This window comes from Hyperolius riggenbachi, chromosome 2 (assembly GCF_040937935.1).
Source record: "Hyperolius riggenbachi isolate aHypRig1 chromosome 2, aHypRig1.pri, whole genome shotgun sequence".
In the NCBI taxonomy this organism is placed as follows: domain Eukaryota; kingdom Metazoa; phylum Chordata; class Amphibia; order Anura; family Hyperoliidae; genus Hyperolius; species Hyperolius riggenbachi.
In genome coordinates, this window is record NC_090647.1 from 222,535,200 (window position 1) to 222,555,254 (window position 20,055).

At 41.8% G+C, this 20,055-nt stretch overlaps 1 protein-coding gene across 4 annotated transcripts in view; it reads left to right on the forward strand.

Moving 5' to 3' along the window:
- The window catches only part of TMEM255B (transmembrane protein 255B), an 81,211-nt gene that overhangs the window by 38,336 nt on the left and 22,820 nt on the right, over window positions 1–20,055 (forward strand). For all 4 annotated transcript variants that reach the window (XM_068268214.1, XM_068268217.1, XM_068268215.1 and 1 more), the window contains exons 4-5: window positions 2,928–3,017; window positions 18,623–18,703. In XM_068268214.1, the coding sequence (XP_068124315.1) occupies window positions 2,928–3,017; window positions 18,623–18,703 (171 nt within the window). The remainder of the gene's footprint in view (window positions 1–2,927; window positions 3,018–18,622; window positions 18,704–20,055) is intronic.

The following is a 20,055-nucleotide window of genomic DNA, read 5'->3' on the forward strand; positions in this document are numbered from 1 at the left end:
AACATCCAGGGCCACAATCTATATACCAGCCAACTGAGATTCGGTTAAACAGAGAGATTGGGAGGTTGAACATACACATACAATCGCTACAAGCAATAAACAGCTAACAGCGACCACATCCCAAGAAAGTGAGCCAAACTGCTACATCTATTCTAAGACCTGCAAAACAAAAGTTATATCAGAACAAGCCAGCTCTAAGAAACAATATCTTTACAGTAGCAACTCTCAGAAGTGCGGATTCGGTTCTGGATATACTCAGTACAGGAAGACAGTCTTTTAAAATTACTTTAAATCATTTATTTTCAAAAGTGCATTACAGGATTTTTATAGAAAAATGTTAGGACTAAAAAGATGAACAAATGTTTATTACTTTTGGACAGAAAATTTACACACAAAGCAACAAAACTGAATTCACATTTAAACATTCATTACAAAAAGTGCATACCGAGGCTCTTCCGGTACTGTTCATATATAGACACTAAAAACAAAAGAAACAGAGATACTTATTTTATTTATTGGAAAGCAAAAATGTGTAGCCCATTACAAAATATATTTTTATAGCCTTCCTTGCTGTATTTTGTATCAGCCTAATTGCTTTATCTAATTTTACTCAGTTAGATATCCTTTCTCATTTACAAAAATGCCAACAAATTGAATTCCATAAATCCAATAAAACATAGAAAAAGAACTCAAAACAAACATTTATTGTTGGTAATAATGTAATAAGAGCACTGGCTAATGGAAGCCATTACAGGTCACATTTCTCTGATGCTGGAATCCTACAAGGAGCGTCTGCATGGTTAATAGAAACCAGAGCTCAGCTCTACCTCATACAGGAAGGGGATCTGTGTCATTACTTCCCCAAACTACAACAAAGCAAACTATTTCAAAAGAGCATTGACATACACATTTATATTGAATCTGCAAACAAATACTGGCTAAAGAATAATTCAAAGAAAAGAGGCTGGCAAATCTGAGTGTCTTGTTAAATTTAACTTTATTCATAATTTTACACATATAAAACATACAAAACACGGGTATAGGCAAGCAGATTAGGCATGGGTAATAACATGAAGATTAATATCCACATTACAACAAAATAGGTGTCCAAAGGACAACCGCAAGGGAAGTAATAGACTAAAACCAACTGTACAATGTGGATTACGGGTATGTCGGTCAAGAAATATAAACAATCACAAAATAGAGAGAAATAGAGTAAACTGACAATTACCGAAACATTGGGAGGGGGAAGGAGGGGAGGGCAGGGAAAAGGGGGGGGGGGGGGAATTGGGGAAAGAGGAGATAGGAGGGGGAAGGGAAAAGGGAGGGGGGGAGAGGGTGTAGTCAGGCAGGTGTCTTTGTTAGATTGTATCATCAATATGTGACAAGCACATTGAGATTGATATAGTAGTATATTGCAAACCAAAAACTATTCAAGAAAGGAAACATTTACAGACTTATCATGTAGTATCATACTGTATCAGGGTCAGGGTTTACAATAGGAAAATCTGAGTGTCAATGTTAGCTCATTAGTATTTTTTAACATGTTAAAGGGAACCTGAAGCGAGAAGTATATGGAGGCTGCCATATTTATTTCCTTTTAAACAATACCAGTTGCCTGGCAGTCCTGCCGATCTATTTGGCTGCAGCAGTGTCTAAATCACACCAGAAAAAAGCATGCAGCAAATCTTGTCAGATTTGACCAAAAATGTCACCTGATTTGCTGCATGCTTGTTCAGGATCTATAGTAATAGAGGTAGAGGATCAGCAGGACAGCCAAGCCACTGGTATTGCTTAAAAGGAAATGAATATGGCAGCCTCCATATCGCCTCTCACCTCAGGTGTCCTTTAAAGTATATTAAGAGTTTCCCATTCTTTTCTACCAGTAAACCCCCGATTTTCAAAAGAACTGCAAATCTGCTAGCACTGTAGAGTATAGAACACTGACTGCTAGCACTGTGGAGTGGAGTTACTGCTGGCACTGTCTTTCTGGTGTTCTGAGCTGAAGTTTGCACCTTGCGCAGTGACGTTCATATTGTCCGCGGTGGCTAAGTCAGTGTGGTCTGCAACAGTTGTTGTGTGCACATGCTCAGGCTTTAGGTGGCAGCGCAGTTGTGGTGTGTGCACAGGTGCATGCAGACATAAATACATCCTTCATAGTTGTGGTGTGCGCACACAGGCTTTTGTGTGCACTCCTGCAGGCTTTGGATGGCAGGCCAGTTGTGGAGTGCGCACAGGTGGGTCCATGCATAATTACAACTTTCATGATTGTGGTGTGAGCATGTGAAATTTGCACATCACCACTACCTGAAGATTGCACCTTGTGCAGTGAGTTGTGGGTGGTGGCTTAGTCAGTGTGGTCTGCGACAGTTGTTGCATGCACGCACGCAGGCTTTAGGTGGCAGTGCATTGTAGTGTTCATGCGCAGGTGCGTCTGTACATAATTACATATTCCATGGTTGTGCTGTGCGCACACAGGCTTTGGGCAGTTATGCAGTTTTGGTGTGTGCGCCCAGGTGTGTCTGTGCTTAATTAAATTATTGTATTCGTATATAGGATCCTTTCTAACATCCACCCTTGCACAAAATGTAATGTGAGCATATGTGTAATGGAAAAAAAGACCTATCAGGACCCAGCCTATTTGGATTTCCGCTGAGATTTCCCATTATAGACCAATAGGATTTCCTCAGTGCTCCATTTTAATATTGCTATCGTGCGGTACTAAGTTGAAGTGCTTCATGTTTCAAACCTAAGTAAATGAGGCTCTGAGACATTGCATTGAGATATATTACAACGTGGAAAGGGCTATTGTTCACCCTCTACACACTTGCTATTCAAGCAAGTGCTTTGCATGAAAAGTTCATACTTCTTTAGCATTAATCTTCAGAAGAAAATAAAAGTCTAACCAACATTTTCTTTTATTCCAGCTTGTAGCTGCCATTGTATTTATCAGTTTTGGAGTGGTGTCATCATTCTGTTGTGCTATAGTTGATGGAGTGTTTGCAGCCCGCCATATTGTGAGTATCTGGCTGTCATAACTAAAATATACTGAAGGTCTAAATAGCCTAAAGTGCAAACTTTCTTTTATCAAAAGCCATCCACAACATTTAATGGTTGTAGGTTGTAACTAGATATTGGGAAATGGGGGATCCAGCATTATCGAACTTTATTGCATTCAATGCAATCTTCCAGGGGGGTTGCTATGCTGCTAGCCTTTCAAAAGGATTTCCAATGAAGGGGAATTGTGTGACATGCTGTGTAGTGGGTGTGGTCAAATAATGAGCCTAACTTACTGTATGTCACAATAATAATAAGGCTAGCTGTCCCCTGCGTAGCTAATAGGTAGCATATCTCACACATAGAACTTAGGTAGCAAATCCCCCATTTAGCAATAGGCACTATATTCTCCTCATAACAGTAAAGCAGCATATCCCCTACCTAGCAGTTAGAAAGCATATACCCCATATAGTAATAAGGTGACACATCAACTCCATGTTTCCCATATAGAAATTATATAAATTCACATGTAAAATAGGCAGCAGCCAGCAGGTCAAAAGTTGGTCAGAAAAAAATGCATTTGCGCCTGTGGGTGGGTGAGGATGTGTGACTCCCTTCCCTGTACAGCTAAGAAAAAAATCACTTAGTGTAATTTTTGTCCAGGTTACTGTGGCCATAATCTCTGCTCACTTTCCTGTGGGCATCTGTCCTGATGTATCATTCACAAATGAGCCAGCCCTAAGAGCCCATGCTTTGAATCGAACGAGATGAGTCGATGCCTGTCGAGCTCAGCCGAAGCTTCAGCCACTCCTGCTCAGCTCTGGTGTTTGCACTGAAGAGGGGTGGGGTGTATATCTGCAGGGGAGGGGGTGCTGGCAGGTATTTGGGAGGTGCAGAAGGAGAGCAGAGGGCAGAGTATAGTTACCTCATATCCTGAAGGTGGAGCTGGTAGTGAAGAGCATGATTTCTATCTAGCCTAAGAGCAGTGGGCAGGGCTGTGCAGTAGTAATAAAGGAGGTTTGGCTGGCTGTGCTGCGATGAGGAGGTAGGGCTGGCCTCACACAGAGGAGGAGTCAGGGCAAGAAGCCACAAATATAAGCATCCAAGTGATAATAAACAAAGAGCCATTCAGGAGCCGTAAGAGCCGACTCTTTATCTTTAAAGGGAGCCGATCCAAAACAGCCGAAGCTTTGAAAGGAGCCAGAGTTCCCATCACTACTTTCTCCTCCTAGAAGTCACACTCACTAGAGATGGGAAGTTCGGATCTTTTCAATGATCCGGATGATTCGAATCGGATCATTGAAGAGATCCGGATCTTTGATCCGAATCTCGGATCATTTTACTACCGGAAGCATTCGGGGGTGAAATGAACAGCAGGACAGGTCTGTGGACAGGAGAAGGGGAGGGGGGTGGGCACACAGAGAAGGGGAGAAGATGGACAGAGGGCAGGGAGTGGACAGAGATGGGAGGAGGGACGAGCAGAGAGCAGAAATGTTTGCACACAATACCCACATGCTGCAATCATATACTTTACATGTATTTCACCTATATGTTCATCTGTACACTTTGAAAGAAAAGGTCGCACAGTGAAAGAAAGCATTCCCAGAAGATAAGTGCAGCTGTGCCGAGTGCTGGAGGATTATATTGCCTTTCAATCACAGTGTCTGCAAAGTTACTGAGCTATGCTGAGCCAAAAGCTTCCAATGTGATCACTATGCACAACTACGGAACAGACAGCCTATAATGGGCAGCACGTTATAGCCAGTATGTGTGCTCTACACATATCTGGCAGTGGCACCCATGTCCCCTCTCTCTCATCTACCTGTCCCTGCAAGGCTGGCTCCCCTCCAACTCAGCGATCCATCCCTGCTCTGCTTCCAGGACCCCGCTGCCCGCTGAGGAGGGGCGTGTCGCTCCTGGCCCCGCCCCTTTTGCGATCCGAATCGTTCATTTTGATGATTCGGATGATCGACTCATAAAATAGATTCGGATCAAAGATCCGAATCGTTCATGATCCGGACAACACTAACACTCACTACATATTCTTCCCTGCTTGCTTCCCTCCTCCCTGCCAGCATCCCCTCTCTCTGGTGTCTGTTATCACACTTCCCCATCTGCACTTTTATATGCTGGTGGTGTGAGGGAAGGGGAGGTGTAGAAATACTTACAGGCACTGCTGATTTCTCCCCTACAGCATCATCCAGCACACATTCCTGCAGCCTCCTCGTCTTCTTCAATGCCACGAGGAGCATTTCAAACAGCTGCGTCATCTCCACTGTGCGGTCCCTCCACATCTCCATCCCTCAACTGTGCGGTCAGCTGAAAGCTGTATCATTCCGCTATGCCGATCTATAGAGTTCAAGAGGACTAGTGTAAATAAATGGCAGTAGAGACTATTTTGTGCTGTAGTAGTGCACAAGCGGTTCAGGACACAACGGGGAGGAACCGAGGCATGTGCTATGAATGATTTGAGCTAACGACACCACTGCAATCTTCAAACAGATTTCCTCAGCCTTTTTGTATGTTTTGAGGTAGCTGATCGATTTGCAGTACCATATGAAGGTAAGAGGAGCAGTTTTATAAGTATGCTGTCCATTTACTGCTCCCATTCCTGGAAGCAGTGGATTGGATAGACATGGAATTGCTACCTTGAAAACACAAAAAAGTAAAGAAGAAGAGAGCTAGGGATTTGTAAGAGCCTTGATAGGGCGGTGTGTGGTTAACATCCCAACAGATCAGGGGTGTCAAACTCGAATGCAAAGTGGGTGGAAATTTAGCTCTGGGATCAAGTCACAAGCTAACCTCAATGTCAGTGGCCACATCTCTCCATATTAAAGTTCCATGGTGTCTACTAGCACCCACCCCTCCATCCCCTATACAGTTCCCTGAATTTTAGTGGTCCCCCTCCCTCCTCTATACAATTCCCTGATGTTTAGTGGTCCTTCCTCTCCTACACAGTTCCCTGGTATCTAGTGCTGTCCCCCTCCCCATATGGCTTGCCTGTTGATCTAGGGCTTACCTTCCAATATAGCTTCTCTGTCTGAAGGAGTAGCATGAAGGTTTTTTGTTTTTTTTTCATTGTTAAGCGCTATTCTACTGTTACTGTAGTATTAGGCAAAACTAATAGATTATGTTAATGTTTTGGGTCTATGTAAGTACTAGGGAGTTTTCAAGGATAGGCTAAAAAAGTCACAGTTTGTGTTGAGCTTCTATTATTAGAAAAGTTATAGTTAGTGTTATCAAGAAACTGGTTAAGGTTAGTGTTAGGCATAATCATCAAGTTTAGGGTCTATTTCCACTACATGCAGATTGGATGTAGAACTGATGCAGAATGAATGCAGAAAAACTGACTCCAATGAATGTCTATGGAAAAATCTGCATCAGAAAAATCGCGTTTAGTGGAAACAGGCCCATAGGCATTAATTTGAGTCAGTTTTTCTGCATCCAATCAGCGTGTAGTGGAAATAGGTCCTAAGTGTTAGTGTTCGTAACAGTTTGGAGCTTAGGGTTAGTGTTCGTGTTAGGGTTGAGGAACAGAGGTAAAAGTGTATTCTGTAGATACTATTTATTGGTGCTGCCATCTCTCTACCAAAATCCATCTGTTGCTTTGATTTTAGAGTTGTGAACTGGTGTATTTTAACCTCAGTTCATTTAATTCTGTCACTGAACCTATCCACAAGTGTCTAGGTACGGACCCAAAAATAAGCAAAGAGGAGATGTGTTTACAATGGCTCATATATCCTGTTTTCGTATGTCCAGCTCAAGTCAGTTTCAGAGTTTCCAGTATAGTTTTCTTTGTTTTTGTTTCTGTTATGTAGGTTGCCAGAAACATCTGTCAGGAAGAAAATATCATTCTCATTATCTGCCTAGCAGCTGTTTTTACATCTCCCCCTGAGTCTTATCTCTTTATTTCACACTTCAATGTTACAAAGAAACTAACCGGTAACATAAATATAAAAAGACTTCAGTCCCTTTGTGCCCCTTCTCTGTGAGATAAAGGTCTTGTCTAAATACAGCCTAATAAATCAAGTTCATCATGTTCCAAATGCATTACTAATTCTTCCTTATCTCCATCACTGGAATGTCCATTCCCACTACATCTTGTGAATGCATAAAATGAGAAAAAAATATTAGTGTTCTAAAAAAAGGCAGTGTGTGGGCTCCTTAACATGCACGCCGGTCAGAAGACATGAACTATTGTCCTTTTACCAGTCAGGTACCTATAGGTGTCTATGGGACACCTGATTTGTGGAGAGACTATGGACCTGCTATATAAACAGTGGATACACAGGACAAAAGGGTCTCATTATTATGTTTGTTTATGTTTATGGGGTGTTGGAGGAAACCAGAGGTCCCAGAGGATACCCACACAGACATGGGGAGAACAAACAAACTCAGTGTACATAGTGCATTGCCATTTTTACTCTGTGCTGGCCTGCAACAACTTCTCTCCACATCATGGTATATGCCAAAGTGAGTCAAGTCAAGTCAAGTGTGGTCCAGTGTTAGTCAAGGAGCAGAAATGAAGACATCAAACCAACAACAAACGTTGATACCTTTAATGACTAACTGTACATGGTTTATTGCAGGATTTAGAAACGTTAAAGAGACTCCGTAACAAAAATTGCATCCTGTTTTTTATCATCCTACAAGTTCCAAAAGCTATTCTAATGTGTTCTGGTTTACTGCAGCACGTTCTACTATCACAGTCTCTGTAATAAATCAACTTATCTCTCTCTTGTCAGACTTGTCGGCCTGTGTCTGGAAGGCTGCCAAGTTCTTCAGTGTTGTGGTTCTGTGATGCATCTGCCCCCTCCAGGCCCCTCTCTGCACACTGCCTGTGAATTATTTAGATTAGGGCAGCTTCTCTCTTCTCTCTTATCTTTTACAAGCTGGATAAATCCTCCTCTGAGCTGGCTGGGCTTTCACATACTGAGGAATTACATACAGGCAGAGCTGTCTGCACTCTGCAGGAAGAAACAGCCTGACACTTCAGTGGAAGATAGCTGCAGGGGGAAAAAAACACACAAATGATCTCTTGAGATTTAAAAGGAAGGCTGTATACAGCCTGATTGTGTATGAATGTATTTTCTGTGTGTGGACATACTGTACATCAACCTACTTCCTGTTTTGGCGGCCATTTTGTTTGTTTATAAACAAACTTTTAAAAACTGTTTTTAACCACTTTTAATGCGGCGGGGAGCAGCGAAATTGTGTCAGAGGGTAATAGGAGATGTCCCCTAACGCACTGGTATGTTTACTTTTGTGCGATTTTAACAATACAGATTCTCTTGAAGTTTCTTCTTCAGGCATTATACAGAACCGTACTGATCCAGTTCTGTATAATGCCTGAAGAAGAAACTTAACATTTCTAAATCCTGCAATAAACTATGTACAGTTAGTCATTAAAGGTATTACCAGAATCAACATGTGTTGGATTTGATGTTTGCATTTCAAAGTAGGTAAAATATTAATACTAACTTCCTGGGCTATTGTACCTGCCAAAACTGCTGCATGATGTGATAATTTGCTTTAGGGTTCAAAAAATAGACAGTAACTGTATGTTATTATTAGCAAATATATTTTAACACTGTTTACCACTTTTACTAATTCCTAAATGTGCCTTTTAGGCCAGGTGTGGCTAAACATCTGCATACAGCTATATGTATTGTGTGTGTGTGCGTGTGCGTGTGCGTGTGCGTGTGTGTGTGTGTACACACCGGTTCAAGTCTTGGTAAGTTAATTAACTCCCCCTCTCAAAATTGGCCTTAAAGCTCGTACACACGCTCTACTTTCAGGAAAGATGGGTCCGTCAAACCCTCGGGCGTTCCAGCGACAGTAGAGAATGTGTACAGTCTGTCAGGCAGACTGATAAGGCTGTTTCTGAACCATCCGCTAAACGGACCAGTTTTTCCTGAAAGTAGAACGTGTGTACGAGCCTTTAGACTATGATAGGACTATGACTATGGTAGTAGGGATTAGGTTGTGAGCGCCTCTGAGGACAGTTAGTGACATGAATATGTACTCTGTAAGCTCTGAAAAATAGGTCAGTGCTGTAGAAACACAATAGTTATTATGAAAAGATTGTAGATGAGACACTTTATCTGGTTGTGCCAAGTCTTACTCATGTAACGCTAACTTTTTTTTCCAACTTTCTATTTGTATTTTTTACAATTTAAAAAAGGAAAAAACAAAGTATAGAGCAAAATAGTATATAACATGAGATATATGTAAAAAAGAATCCTTCAATGCCATAGCAATGTACCAATTATACATAAGGCATCACACAAAAGGCAACAATCTGAGAAAGGCAAATATACAGTATAAGACAAGGTACTAGAGTTCCAGTAAAGGGACCTAACCATGGGGTATGGAGTGCTGCCAATGCTAACCAGGGATCCCAAATCTTATAAAACCTTGTCTCTGACTCTCTAAGGTATGCTGTGCACCATGTTTTAGCCAGCAGGGCTTTTGCTGCCTCACAAAAGTGGCCTACTAAGATGTTCTGATGTTTGCTCAGTGATGGAATTGGTTTATGAAAAAGGGACATCAGTGGGTCAGGGTGGACCGGCACTTCCAGGATATAGGAGGCCAAAGTTAAGCAGACTATCCAGAACTGACGATACCTCCAACAGTTAACTTAGCCAGCAGACAATCTGGCACCCATGGAAACAAAATGTCACTTGAGAGTAAACCCCATCTGAACATCTGTTTAGGGGTTCTAAGCCAGTTAAACAAGGTTCTATAGCTTCTCTACTTGAGGTCACAGTTAATTAAAAGATCTGCTCAGGGCAGTGAATAATTCTAAACACTATTCCTCGACCCACTGAATATCGAGTCCATCCTGCCATTTAGCCATTGCAGGGGAGAGACTAGGGTGTTTCTGGTACCAGACTTCATAGCATGCCAGAAAAACAAGGCCTTCTTGGAGTTTAGGTGAGGAACAACATTAACTTTAAAGAGAATCTGTACTGTGAAAATCTTACATAAATAAAAGTACCAGCCTGTTTGTTGTTTTCTCCTAGCCCCCTCTGTGACATTTTCGGCGCTCCTGCTACTTTCCTGGTGATAAAAATCACTGTTTTATTCATTGTTTTTGTAAACAATGAAAATGGCCTCCAAACAGCTTATACAGCATCAGAGCAGGTGCCTTTGCAGAAGCTCCTCTCAAATGTGACTTGGTTGCTGTAATGTTTCTCCCACGTTTCCTTAGCTGCTTGTCTGAGCTCTGCACTGATCTCTCTGCATTCACAGCTGTTTGAAATGTCTCAGCTCCACGAGCCTTGCAAAGATGCTGGCTGTGAGCAGAGACAAGCCTGTGACTCCTACACACACAGGAGAGCCTGCAGTTCATAACTTCTCCCTATCACAGCAGAGAGAGTGCATTCCTCTTTGTCTCGACAAGGCTTGACAAGAAAAGAAGATTAGATCTATTACAGAGACAGTGCAACTAGGAAAGGCTGCAGTAATCCAGACCACACTAGAACGGGTATAGGAACAAGAATTAAGGCTGAAAATTTTATAAAACACTATTATGGAGGCAGTATATGACAAAGAGCTATGGGGGAGGCACTATAAGGAGGACACCATAAAGAGAGATGCAGGGGCGCCTCAAGCCATTTTGTCACTCGAGGCGAGAGAACCCCCCCCCCCATAAAAATAATCATAATGCGGCAGTGTTTCACTAGAAAATAATCATAATGCGGCAGTATTTCATCAGAAAATAATCGTAATGTGGCAATATTTTACCAGAAAATAATCATAATGCAGCAACGTTTCACCAGAAATAACACTTATTGCAGCAGCGTTTCACCAAAAAATACATGTAAATGTGGCAGAGTTTCACCAGAAAAAACACATAGGCAGGGCTCCTCTTCCCCCCCCCCCCTCCTTCCCATTATTTCCCCCTAATAGCCCTGATACCTGCCTGCACCGATAAGAAAGAAAAAAACATTTACTCACCAGCAGAAGACTCCTTTCCCGGCCTCCCTTTGCTGCGCAGCAGCTCCCCCGATGATCTTCGTGCAGCAACTCCGGCTGCAAAACTCCAGTGTTGACAGGCAGAGCAGGGCTACAGGAAAATTGCGCCTGAAGCCCTGCACTGGAGGCACAAATAGTCTCCAGTGCAGGGGTTCGGACGCGATTTTCCCGTAGCCCTGCTCTGCCTGCTGGAACCCACAGACTCCGCAAGCTGCAGAAGTGATCTTACAGGTTGCGGCCAGTGAAGTAGCGCAGAGTCTATTAGACGCCGCAAGCCAGATCACCACCTGGGGACACACCGTCTGGTGCGGAGGGGTTCCGCGGTCCCCTGTGCGCCTCCCCTCCCCCCGCACAGCACTTGTGACCGCCTGGTCGGCCTGGTGGACCAGGCGCCTCTGCAAAAGGGTCAGAAGGAGGCTCAAAGGGAGACACAAGGAGTCACAAAGGTGGGCAGAAGGGAGGCACAAGAGTCAGAAGAAGTCACAAAGGAGGACAGAAGGAGGAACAAGGGGACAGAAGGAGGAACATGGGTACAGAATGAGGCACAAAGGAGGACAGAAGAAGGTACTCAGAGTGGCAGCGGGAGGAACAGGGGAACAGAATAAAGCATGAGGGACAGAAGGAGGCACAAAAGAGGACAGAAGGAGGCACATGGGGGGGGGGGAGAAGGAGGCAAAAAGTGGGGCAGACGGAGGCACAAAGGGGGGCAGAAGGAGGCACAATGAGGGACAAAAGGAGGCACAGGAGGAAAGAAGGAGGCACAGGGGGACTGAAGAAGGCACACAGGGGACAGAAGGAGGCACAATGGGGACAGAAAAAAGCACAAAGGGGGGCAGGAGGCGGCACAGGGAGACAGTGGGAGGCACAAAGGGGGAAAGTATGCACAAAAGGGTACAGAAGGAGGCACAAAAGGGGGACAGACGATGGGAGAGGAGGATGTAAGGCGGCACAGGGAGACAGAAGGAGGCAGAGGGGGACAGACAGATCCACAGGGAGACAGAAGAAGGCACAAAGGGGCACAGAAGGAGGCACAGGGGGACAGAGTAAGGCAGAGGGACAGAGGTGGCAAATGGGGACATAAGAGGCACATGGAGACAGCAGGAGCCACAAAGGGAGGCAGAAGGAGGCAGGTTTGGGATGAAGGAGGAGAAGGGGGCAGAGGTAGCACAAGGGGACAAAGAAATGCAAAAGGGATATAAGGAGGCACAGGGGAACAGAAGGAGGCACAAAGGGGCACAGAGGAGGCAGAGGTGGCACGGGGGGACTAAAGGAGGCACATGGAGAAAGAAGGAAGCACAAAGGGACACAGAAGGACAAACAGGGGGTCAGACATGGCACAAGGGACTGAAGGAGGAGGCACAAGGAGACAGAAGGAGGCACAAAAGGGACAAAAGGAGGCACAAAAGGGACAAAAGGAGGCACAAAAGGGGAAAGAATAATGCACAAGGCACAGAGGTGGCAGCTGCTTGCAACTTAAACTAAGTAGATTCAGTAGAAGCAACTAGTAGAACACCTGTGGGGTGGGGCTTAGCCCAGGGGCTGGGCTTCATTTTGGGGAGGGGCTTATGCCAGCAATATGCCTGTACTGCCTATGCCTAAAGGCTCCCCTGAAGAGATGGCTTATAAGGGGAAGCACTCTTGGAAGGGGAAGTATGGTAAGGGGAGGCTCTACAAGGAGGGCACTCTAAGGGGAGGAACTATAAGAAGGATGAACTAAGGGGCAGTACTGTAAGGGCTCATTTCCACTATCGCGAATTCGCATGCGTTTTTCGCATGCAAATTCGCATAGCAATACAAGTGAATGGGACTGTTTCCACTTGTCAGGATTCCTTTGCGTTTTTCTGTGCAGAAAAAATTTGCATGGCAGAGTCATCAGAATTCGCATGCCGCATACCGCTATGCGAATCGCATACAATGTATTTAATAGGAAATTCGCATGAGGTTTGGGTATGCGAATTTTCATGCGAATTTTCATGCGAATTCGCATAGAAACAATGGAAAAGCACACCAGCACTGCCATGGTTAAATTCGCATGCATCATCATCCATGCGAATTCGTGTGCGAATTCGCATGAAAATTCGTATGGACCCGCATGCGAATTTCCCAGCCGCATGAGAATTTTTTCCGCGGCGATTCGCACCGCACAAGTGGAAATGCAGCCTTAGGGGAAATACTACATGGATTGCACTATTATTATTAGTATGCATTCCTCTCTCTAGACCACTTACAGGTAAACATAAAAGTAGGGTGTTTGGTATTAGCTTTCTCTACCATTTAAACAAACAATTGAGCAGACCCTTTCCACAAAAAAAAGGTCATCCGTGAATCTGTAATTATGGTACATAAAATGTTTTGCCTGTAGTTGACGTTTTGCGAGACAAAACCTTCCAAATCTATAAATTTGTAAAAGTAGGCACAACAGGGATACCCATACTTGTGTCCTGCTGCTACACAAAACAATTCTCTACAGAATTCAAAGTAAATGTGCCAAAATACCACGTTAAGGAAATCCAACAAGAATATTACAGCCTGTTCCCCATGTTCGTTTCCAATAACTAATAATGAAGTGAAGAGACTCTGCGTGTCCTTTGTGCAGAACACTACATCCTCATCAATCTCACCCACTTCGGACAACCTTGTAAAAAAAATAAAATCTGTGGTATCTTTTAAGCATGTAGCTACATTCAAACCTATTTCTGCAGAAACCCATCCAAACATGTGGACTCAGAATACAGAACAGAGCCTATACGTAAGACTATTGGTCTCCCCTGAGGTTTTTTCTTACATTTACTGCAGGGAGAAATACATGCGGGAACTCTATGGCTCATCAGTTATCATAGTTTGTTTTGTCAAGGATTCCTCCAATCACAGATCAGTGTACTTTAAAGAGACACTGAAGCGAGAAAAAAAATGATGATATTATGATTTGTATGTGTAGCACAGCTAAGAAATAAAACATTAAGATCAGATACATCAGTGTAATTGTTTCCAGTACAGGAAGAGTTGAGAAACTCCAGTTGTTATCTCTATGCAAACAAGCCATTAAGCTCTCTGACTAAGTTAGTCCTGGAGAGGGCTGTTATCTGACTTTTATTATCTCAACTGTTCCTGGACTATTTACTTTTCCTCTGCTAGAGGAGAGGTCATTACTTCACAGACTGCTCTGAAAGACTCATTTTGAATGCTGAGTGTTGTGTAATCTGCACATATTATAGAATGATGCAATGTTAGAAAAAACACTATATACCTGAAAATAAAAGTATGAGAATATTTTCTTTGCTGCTAATCTTCTAGTAATTATTCATAGTACACAACCAATTCACTATATCATATTTTTTTTTTTCGCTTCAGTGTCTCTTTAAAGGAAGAAATGTAAAGCAACCTAATGACGGGGTTATTTATTTAAAAACTCTTTAGGAAGTAAATGTCACCATAAAAAACATTAGTAGTCTGATCCTGAAGCAGATAAATCTGTATACATTAGAAACATGACATGTTTCTAGTAATGTGAAACTTTCTGGTGAGGGGTTCATGTTTCTCTATTAGCTAGTTCTGGTAACACTCATTGTTTAGTTCGTATAAAAAACAAAAATGTAATTTATTTACTCAACGGACTTACATAAGTTATAAATATTTTGGTTATAAAATATCACATTGACCAGATTTTAAGAATATATCCCAAGTAAAACCACAATTCTGTTTGACCTAGTTATCAGTCCTCTTTTCTAATCAAAACTCGTTCTATAAATGTTTACAGATACATCATATTAACAATCGGTAATGAGACCCTGCTGCTTAAAGGACAACTTTCAAAGAAACTGTCATTCTGCAAACCACAAATGCATAGGGTATACTATAGAATTTTTAGCCAGTAAGAATGGAAGACTTTTTCTGCATCTTTTATGACAGCCTATGTAAAGAAATGCCTCCTACATCAGCTTTCTGAATCAGTGACAGATTGCAGGACTGTACCATATAGATAGGTGCCTCTTCTCTGTTTTATTCATAGAGGAATGATTTACTGTTTATTTCTGCCCTGCCCACACATACTGCTTTCTCACAGATCATATGAGAACAGACAACTGATTTTTCAACCACAGAGCAGCTTTTAAAGAGGAGTCTTACTTTACTCCTGTTCTTGTATGCATTTACTATAGTAAGGAAAGAAAGAGGAGGTTTCCTATTGTACTTATTATTTACATTATTATGCATTTTTACCTTATTTATCCTGAACCAGGATCATGCCTGGGATAAGTAGGAGAACGTTGCCTTTTGAATTAGCTCTGAAAGGGTCATAGACACCTTTGTGAGAGCCATTTCTGTTGAGTATGCAAATTTAAAAGCCAGTGTGAAGACAGCTGGGTAGCAAGCTAGAGTTTAGAAATTATGTTAATTGTAATAGCAGCCAAGTATTTTTAGAAGTAGAGAATAGGTCATTGGTTAGAGAGTATGGAGGGGTGTGGGGAAGATCAATAATCAATGGGCAACTGTATATTTCAAGGCTAAGGGCAAAATAACAGCTCAGTTAGAGCAAGTTTCAAGTTGGAGTAGCAGGCATGGAATAAAGCTATCCACATATGAAATATTAATTTTTGATTATTTTAGGTGGCAATCTAAAGTGTTTACAGAATTTCAGCAAAGTTGCTGGCCTTCCTGCAGCAGATCTGACAGATATCTATCCCCTGGCTGACATCTATTCTTCCCAGAGCCGGGACAAGGTCCTCCAGCACCCAAGGCTGAGACAGCAAAGTGCGCCCCTCCATCCCTGCCTCCCCAGCCGCCACACACTGATTGCTATTAGACTAAGAGGTGCCACAGGGCCCACAACCTCCCCAACACCTTAATATCTAGTTATCTGGCTTGCAGTCACTGCCATGTATCCCCTTTTCTTATTTATTTCTGCTTCAAACACAATTAGGAATGACAGCTGAATGAATTCTGCGCCCCCTCCTACACTGCGCCCTGAGGCTGGAGCCTCTCCAGCCTATGCCTCGGCCCGGCCCCGATTCTTCCTATAGAAATTTCAAAAGACGCTCCCTCAACACGCAGTGCAGTTTGTAGGCCCTACTCTATGTTTTAAAGTTTTAAATATTTACATAGCTTTAGTCGGGGATAAGTTCGAGTGGACAGGTAGTGGAGAAGAGGGACAACTTGATCTAAACTAACAGGGCTGAAGGTAAGGGAGGATGCCTTGGTAGTAGGTGGCCATGTCTTGTTTGGAGAAGATGCAGTAGAGGAAGGGGGCATGAGACTGAGGGAGTCAACTATGGCAAAAGAGATGGCGTGATTGAGATGTTTGGGTGTGTTTGCTGCTGCTTATATCTTCACAAACAGCCTACTAATAACTGGCTCACCGCAAATCACTGATTGTGGCCACTGTAACCATCTCAAGAACTGGGCCTGCAGCAAATACATAAAGCTGTATGGTTTATGGCGATTATTAGTCTGCAAAGCCTGACAGACTGAAAATTAACCAAAGGAAGTGAATACATAGTTTTAAAATAAGATTTCTGAAAGAAGCAGGTGAATTTGGGAAGATCAACTTAGAATAGTTTCAAGGCTGAATAGACAAATATGGCCTTACAGTATAAAGATGTAATACTTTTTTGAAATGGAAAATGTTAATAAAATAAAAAAAATGTAAAAACACACATTGACTGAATCACTTCTTGCATAATAATAGTAAAAAAAAAAAAAAAAAAAAAGGCACAAGAAAGTACAGTAAACTAGATGCCCCTTTTATTTTGAGCTTAAAGCCGGGTATTTGAATTGTATCCAGTTCCATTCAGTTTTCTTGGTTTCCTTGACTGTGAAGAAGGTCACAGCAAGTGGTGTGATGAATGGACGATATTAATCTGCCTGTCGCTGTTCTTGCCTAGCTGAGCATTCGCTCTGATTACTTGGTGGGATTATAAAGATTTATAGAGTTCACTAGTCATTACAAAATAGGTGTAAAGGAAGAAAGATCACTATTAAACTGTCCAGTGGTTTCTGAACTAAGATTCACATTTTCAGTTCTAGACTCATTTTGGTTTAATTAATCGAAAGCTATTACATCAGCTACTAAATTAGCTCCAAAACCTTTTTAGAAGATATGCTAAATATAAAGAAGACAAAGACAGATTCAAAGAACTGTTATATATCTACTTTATGGCAAAAAAACAAACAAACCATGAACTGTACACCTGGAACTCTGTGTACTTTCTGTTGACATGCTGGTAACATCAGATGGTTAGAGGAAGGACCAGACGTCCTTAATCTCTCAGTCTTCACAGTGACTGATGCCATTGGAGAGATCATTTTCTCTTGCATCATCCTTACTTTTACTAGCATTAATCATGTTCTAATTGTTATAACAGTTATTTTTTAACACACTATTCAGGTTTATTGAGTAACACTACAAAATTACTTTTCATGACAATTGACAACACAAATATGCAGTTGCAAGAAACAATAGGGTAGGGAGTCCTGCCCTTTTGAGCTATCTATGCTGTATAATGACATTCTTGATTTGTAATCACTGTGTTGCAATGTTGGAGCATCTGTCACTGCAAAACGTTAAAGCAGATCTGAACTCAGAATGTCCTCTCTGCTCTAAGAGATACGCAACAGCATACTAACCTTTAAACAAAAACAAACAATTTCTTTGTTACACCTGATATAAATCCTACAATAAATCTACAGTGTTTCTACTTCCTGAGTCATGGAAGCAGACATATTGTTAACCACCTGTGCTTTCAATTGGCCTTATCTGCCATAGGCAGTCATGTGACACGGGGGAGATCAATTCACAGTTTGTGAGAAGACACAAATGAGGGGGAATTAAACAGGATAAACTCTCTAAATACATACACGGTGCATTTCTCTATGAATTTCTTCAGTACTGTGCAAGAGTTCAGGACCACTTTAAGAGAACAGTTGCACTGTTAATCTTAATTGTATTTATTTATGGTTATTCTAAAAAGAAGAAAAAGTATGATTGGTAGGGTTTTGCCTTTCATACATAGGGACTAGATGTGTATATGTAACTTTTAATACATTTACTTTTTTCTGTGGACTCTTTATAGCCCCTCAAAAGTCTCATTCTATGACCTATTATTTCTTTTGAGTTTACAGCAGGAACCAAGAGGTAAGCTGACTGTAGCATCTTCCCTGCTGAATTGCTGAGTCCAGCACATGCCTACTTTCCTTTACATACATCAACACTGCTGAAGGATTTCAAGTATTGCCCAGAAATTCAGAGTAAACACAGATATTGGATAAACACCTGTGATTTTCCTCCTGAAATAAGTGGCATGGCGATAATCTGATATCTACAAAGATCTGCACACAGTAATGTCTAAAAAAACATCCATTTATTATACATTCCTAATGGTTTTGGTCACCCTGAGCCGATTGGTTACTCTGTTCCTACATGAGTAAACCCTTCACCGGCAATTATTTCAGGGCCACTGGGGACCCCTTTGTCTAGGCACAGGGCAGAAGACAATACACTATCAGCACACTTGTCTCCGACTTCTACTTTACCTCCCATTATATTTAGTCTGAAAAGCGGAGCCTGTTCTCAGAAAGCTGAAATGTGAACCATGCCATCTAATGTCTTATATCTACAGGGACCCTTAGTCTAATGTGTAATATTTTTTAGGAGCCAAGACCTCTGTATACCGGGAGATGCAACTTTTATGCAAGTGGATCAGGGCTTGCTTATGACACTCAACAGGAAGAAGTAAGTACCGTATACATCAATAAAGAACTACCGTATACAAATATCAGTAGTTATTTATATTTTATTCATTTACAGAAAACACATTTGTTAACCTAAAGCTGTTGAGCAAAAAAAATATATGAAGAAAAGTTTCTTTACACCCCACCATATAGTGGGCATGGTGTGATTTTTAAATCTACTTTATCTGATGATGTGGAATGTTTGTTATTTTTATGATTTTATTTTCCTCAAAGAGGTGAGGTAGTCACAGTCCTGGAGAAGCTGGTGGTACTAAAGATCTAGTTTAAATCTCACCTGTTGGAGCACCAATGTGAAAACATGATTGCTATTACATCTTTTTGTGAAAATGAAAAAAAATCTTTATTTTGCAATGATGACAGAAGTCTCTCAGAAACTCCTATACTGATGCAGATTATCAGTACCTGATAAAAAAAAAGAAGCATAATCCTGCTCTATCAGGAGAGGCCGCTATTTCACAGACTTCTGATATGCTCTTTTGTCAAAAAGTTCAGCGTCCTTCTGCTGCCCATGACTGCCATTTGGGTGCAATTAAAATAAAGCTGAATGGCAGTGGTTGTAGCCCCACACGTGTTAAACTCTGACACATGGCAGCATTGGCATGTGGCAAAAAAACATCGCGCTCAGATGCAACTCCGTGGGGGGGGGGGGGGGGGGGGCGTGCCTGTGCCACGAAGATGTTATGTATACTAGGGAATAGCTAGGAAATATTTGCTCTTAACTGGCCAATCAAAGCAAAGGATTCTAGTTCATGGTTATTATGGCTGAAAACCACCTGTAGTAGTCCACTGTTTCTCTTTTTTCTCTTTTTTGGTTTGCTAAATCTTCACTGTGATTTGTACATTTCGTTAAAGGTGCCCATTAACAGTACCATTTTTCCTTCAGATTTGACCTTTTCGATGCGAAATATGATCAAATTGTATAGAAAACTGTGCTGTCTGTGGCACAAATTGATGTGAAACGATTCTTTGGTCGATTGGAAAAGGAAAAAATATCCATCCGAAAGTTGGATTTTATAATCGAAACAGAATGTAAAACCTTCTTAAATCGTTCCATTAATGGGAACAATCGATAAATCAGAGGCAAAGAATCACTGCCTCATCCATCCTCCACCCCCTTACCTAGTGTGTCCCCCACTACCCATTAGATTGTAAGCTCGCAAGGGCAGGGTCATCCTCCTAATGTTTACTGTCTTTGTAACAATATTTGTGCTGCTTGGAACTCTGCTGTATATTTGTTAGTTGTATCAATGTTCCCCTTGTCGTCTTATTGTGCTTTGTAAAGCGCTGCGGAATATGTTGGCGCTATATAAATAAAAAATAATAATAAATAAT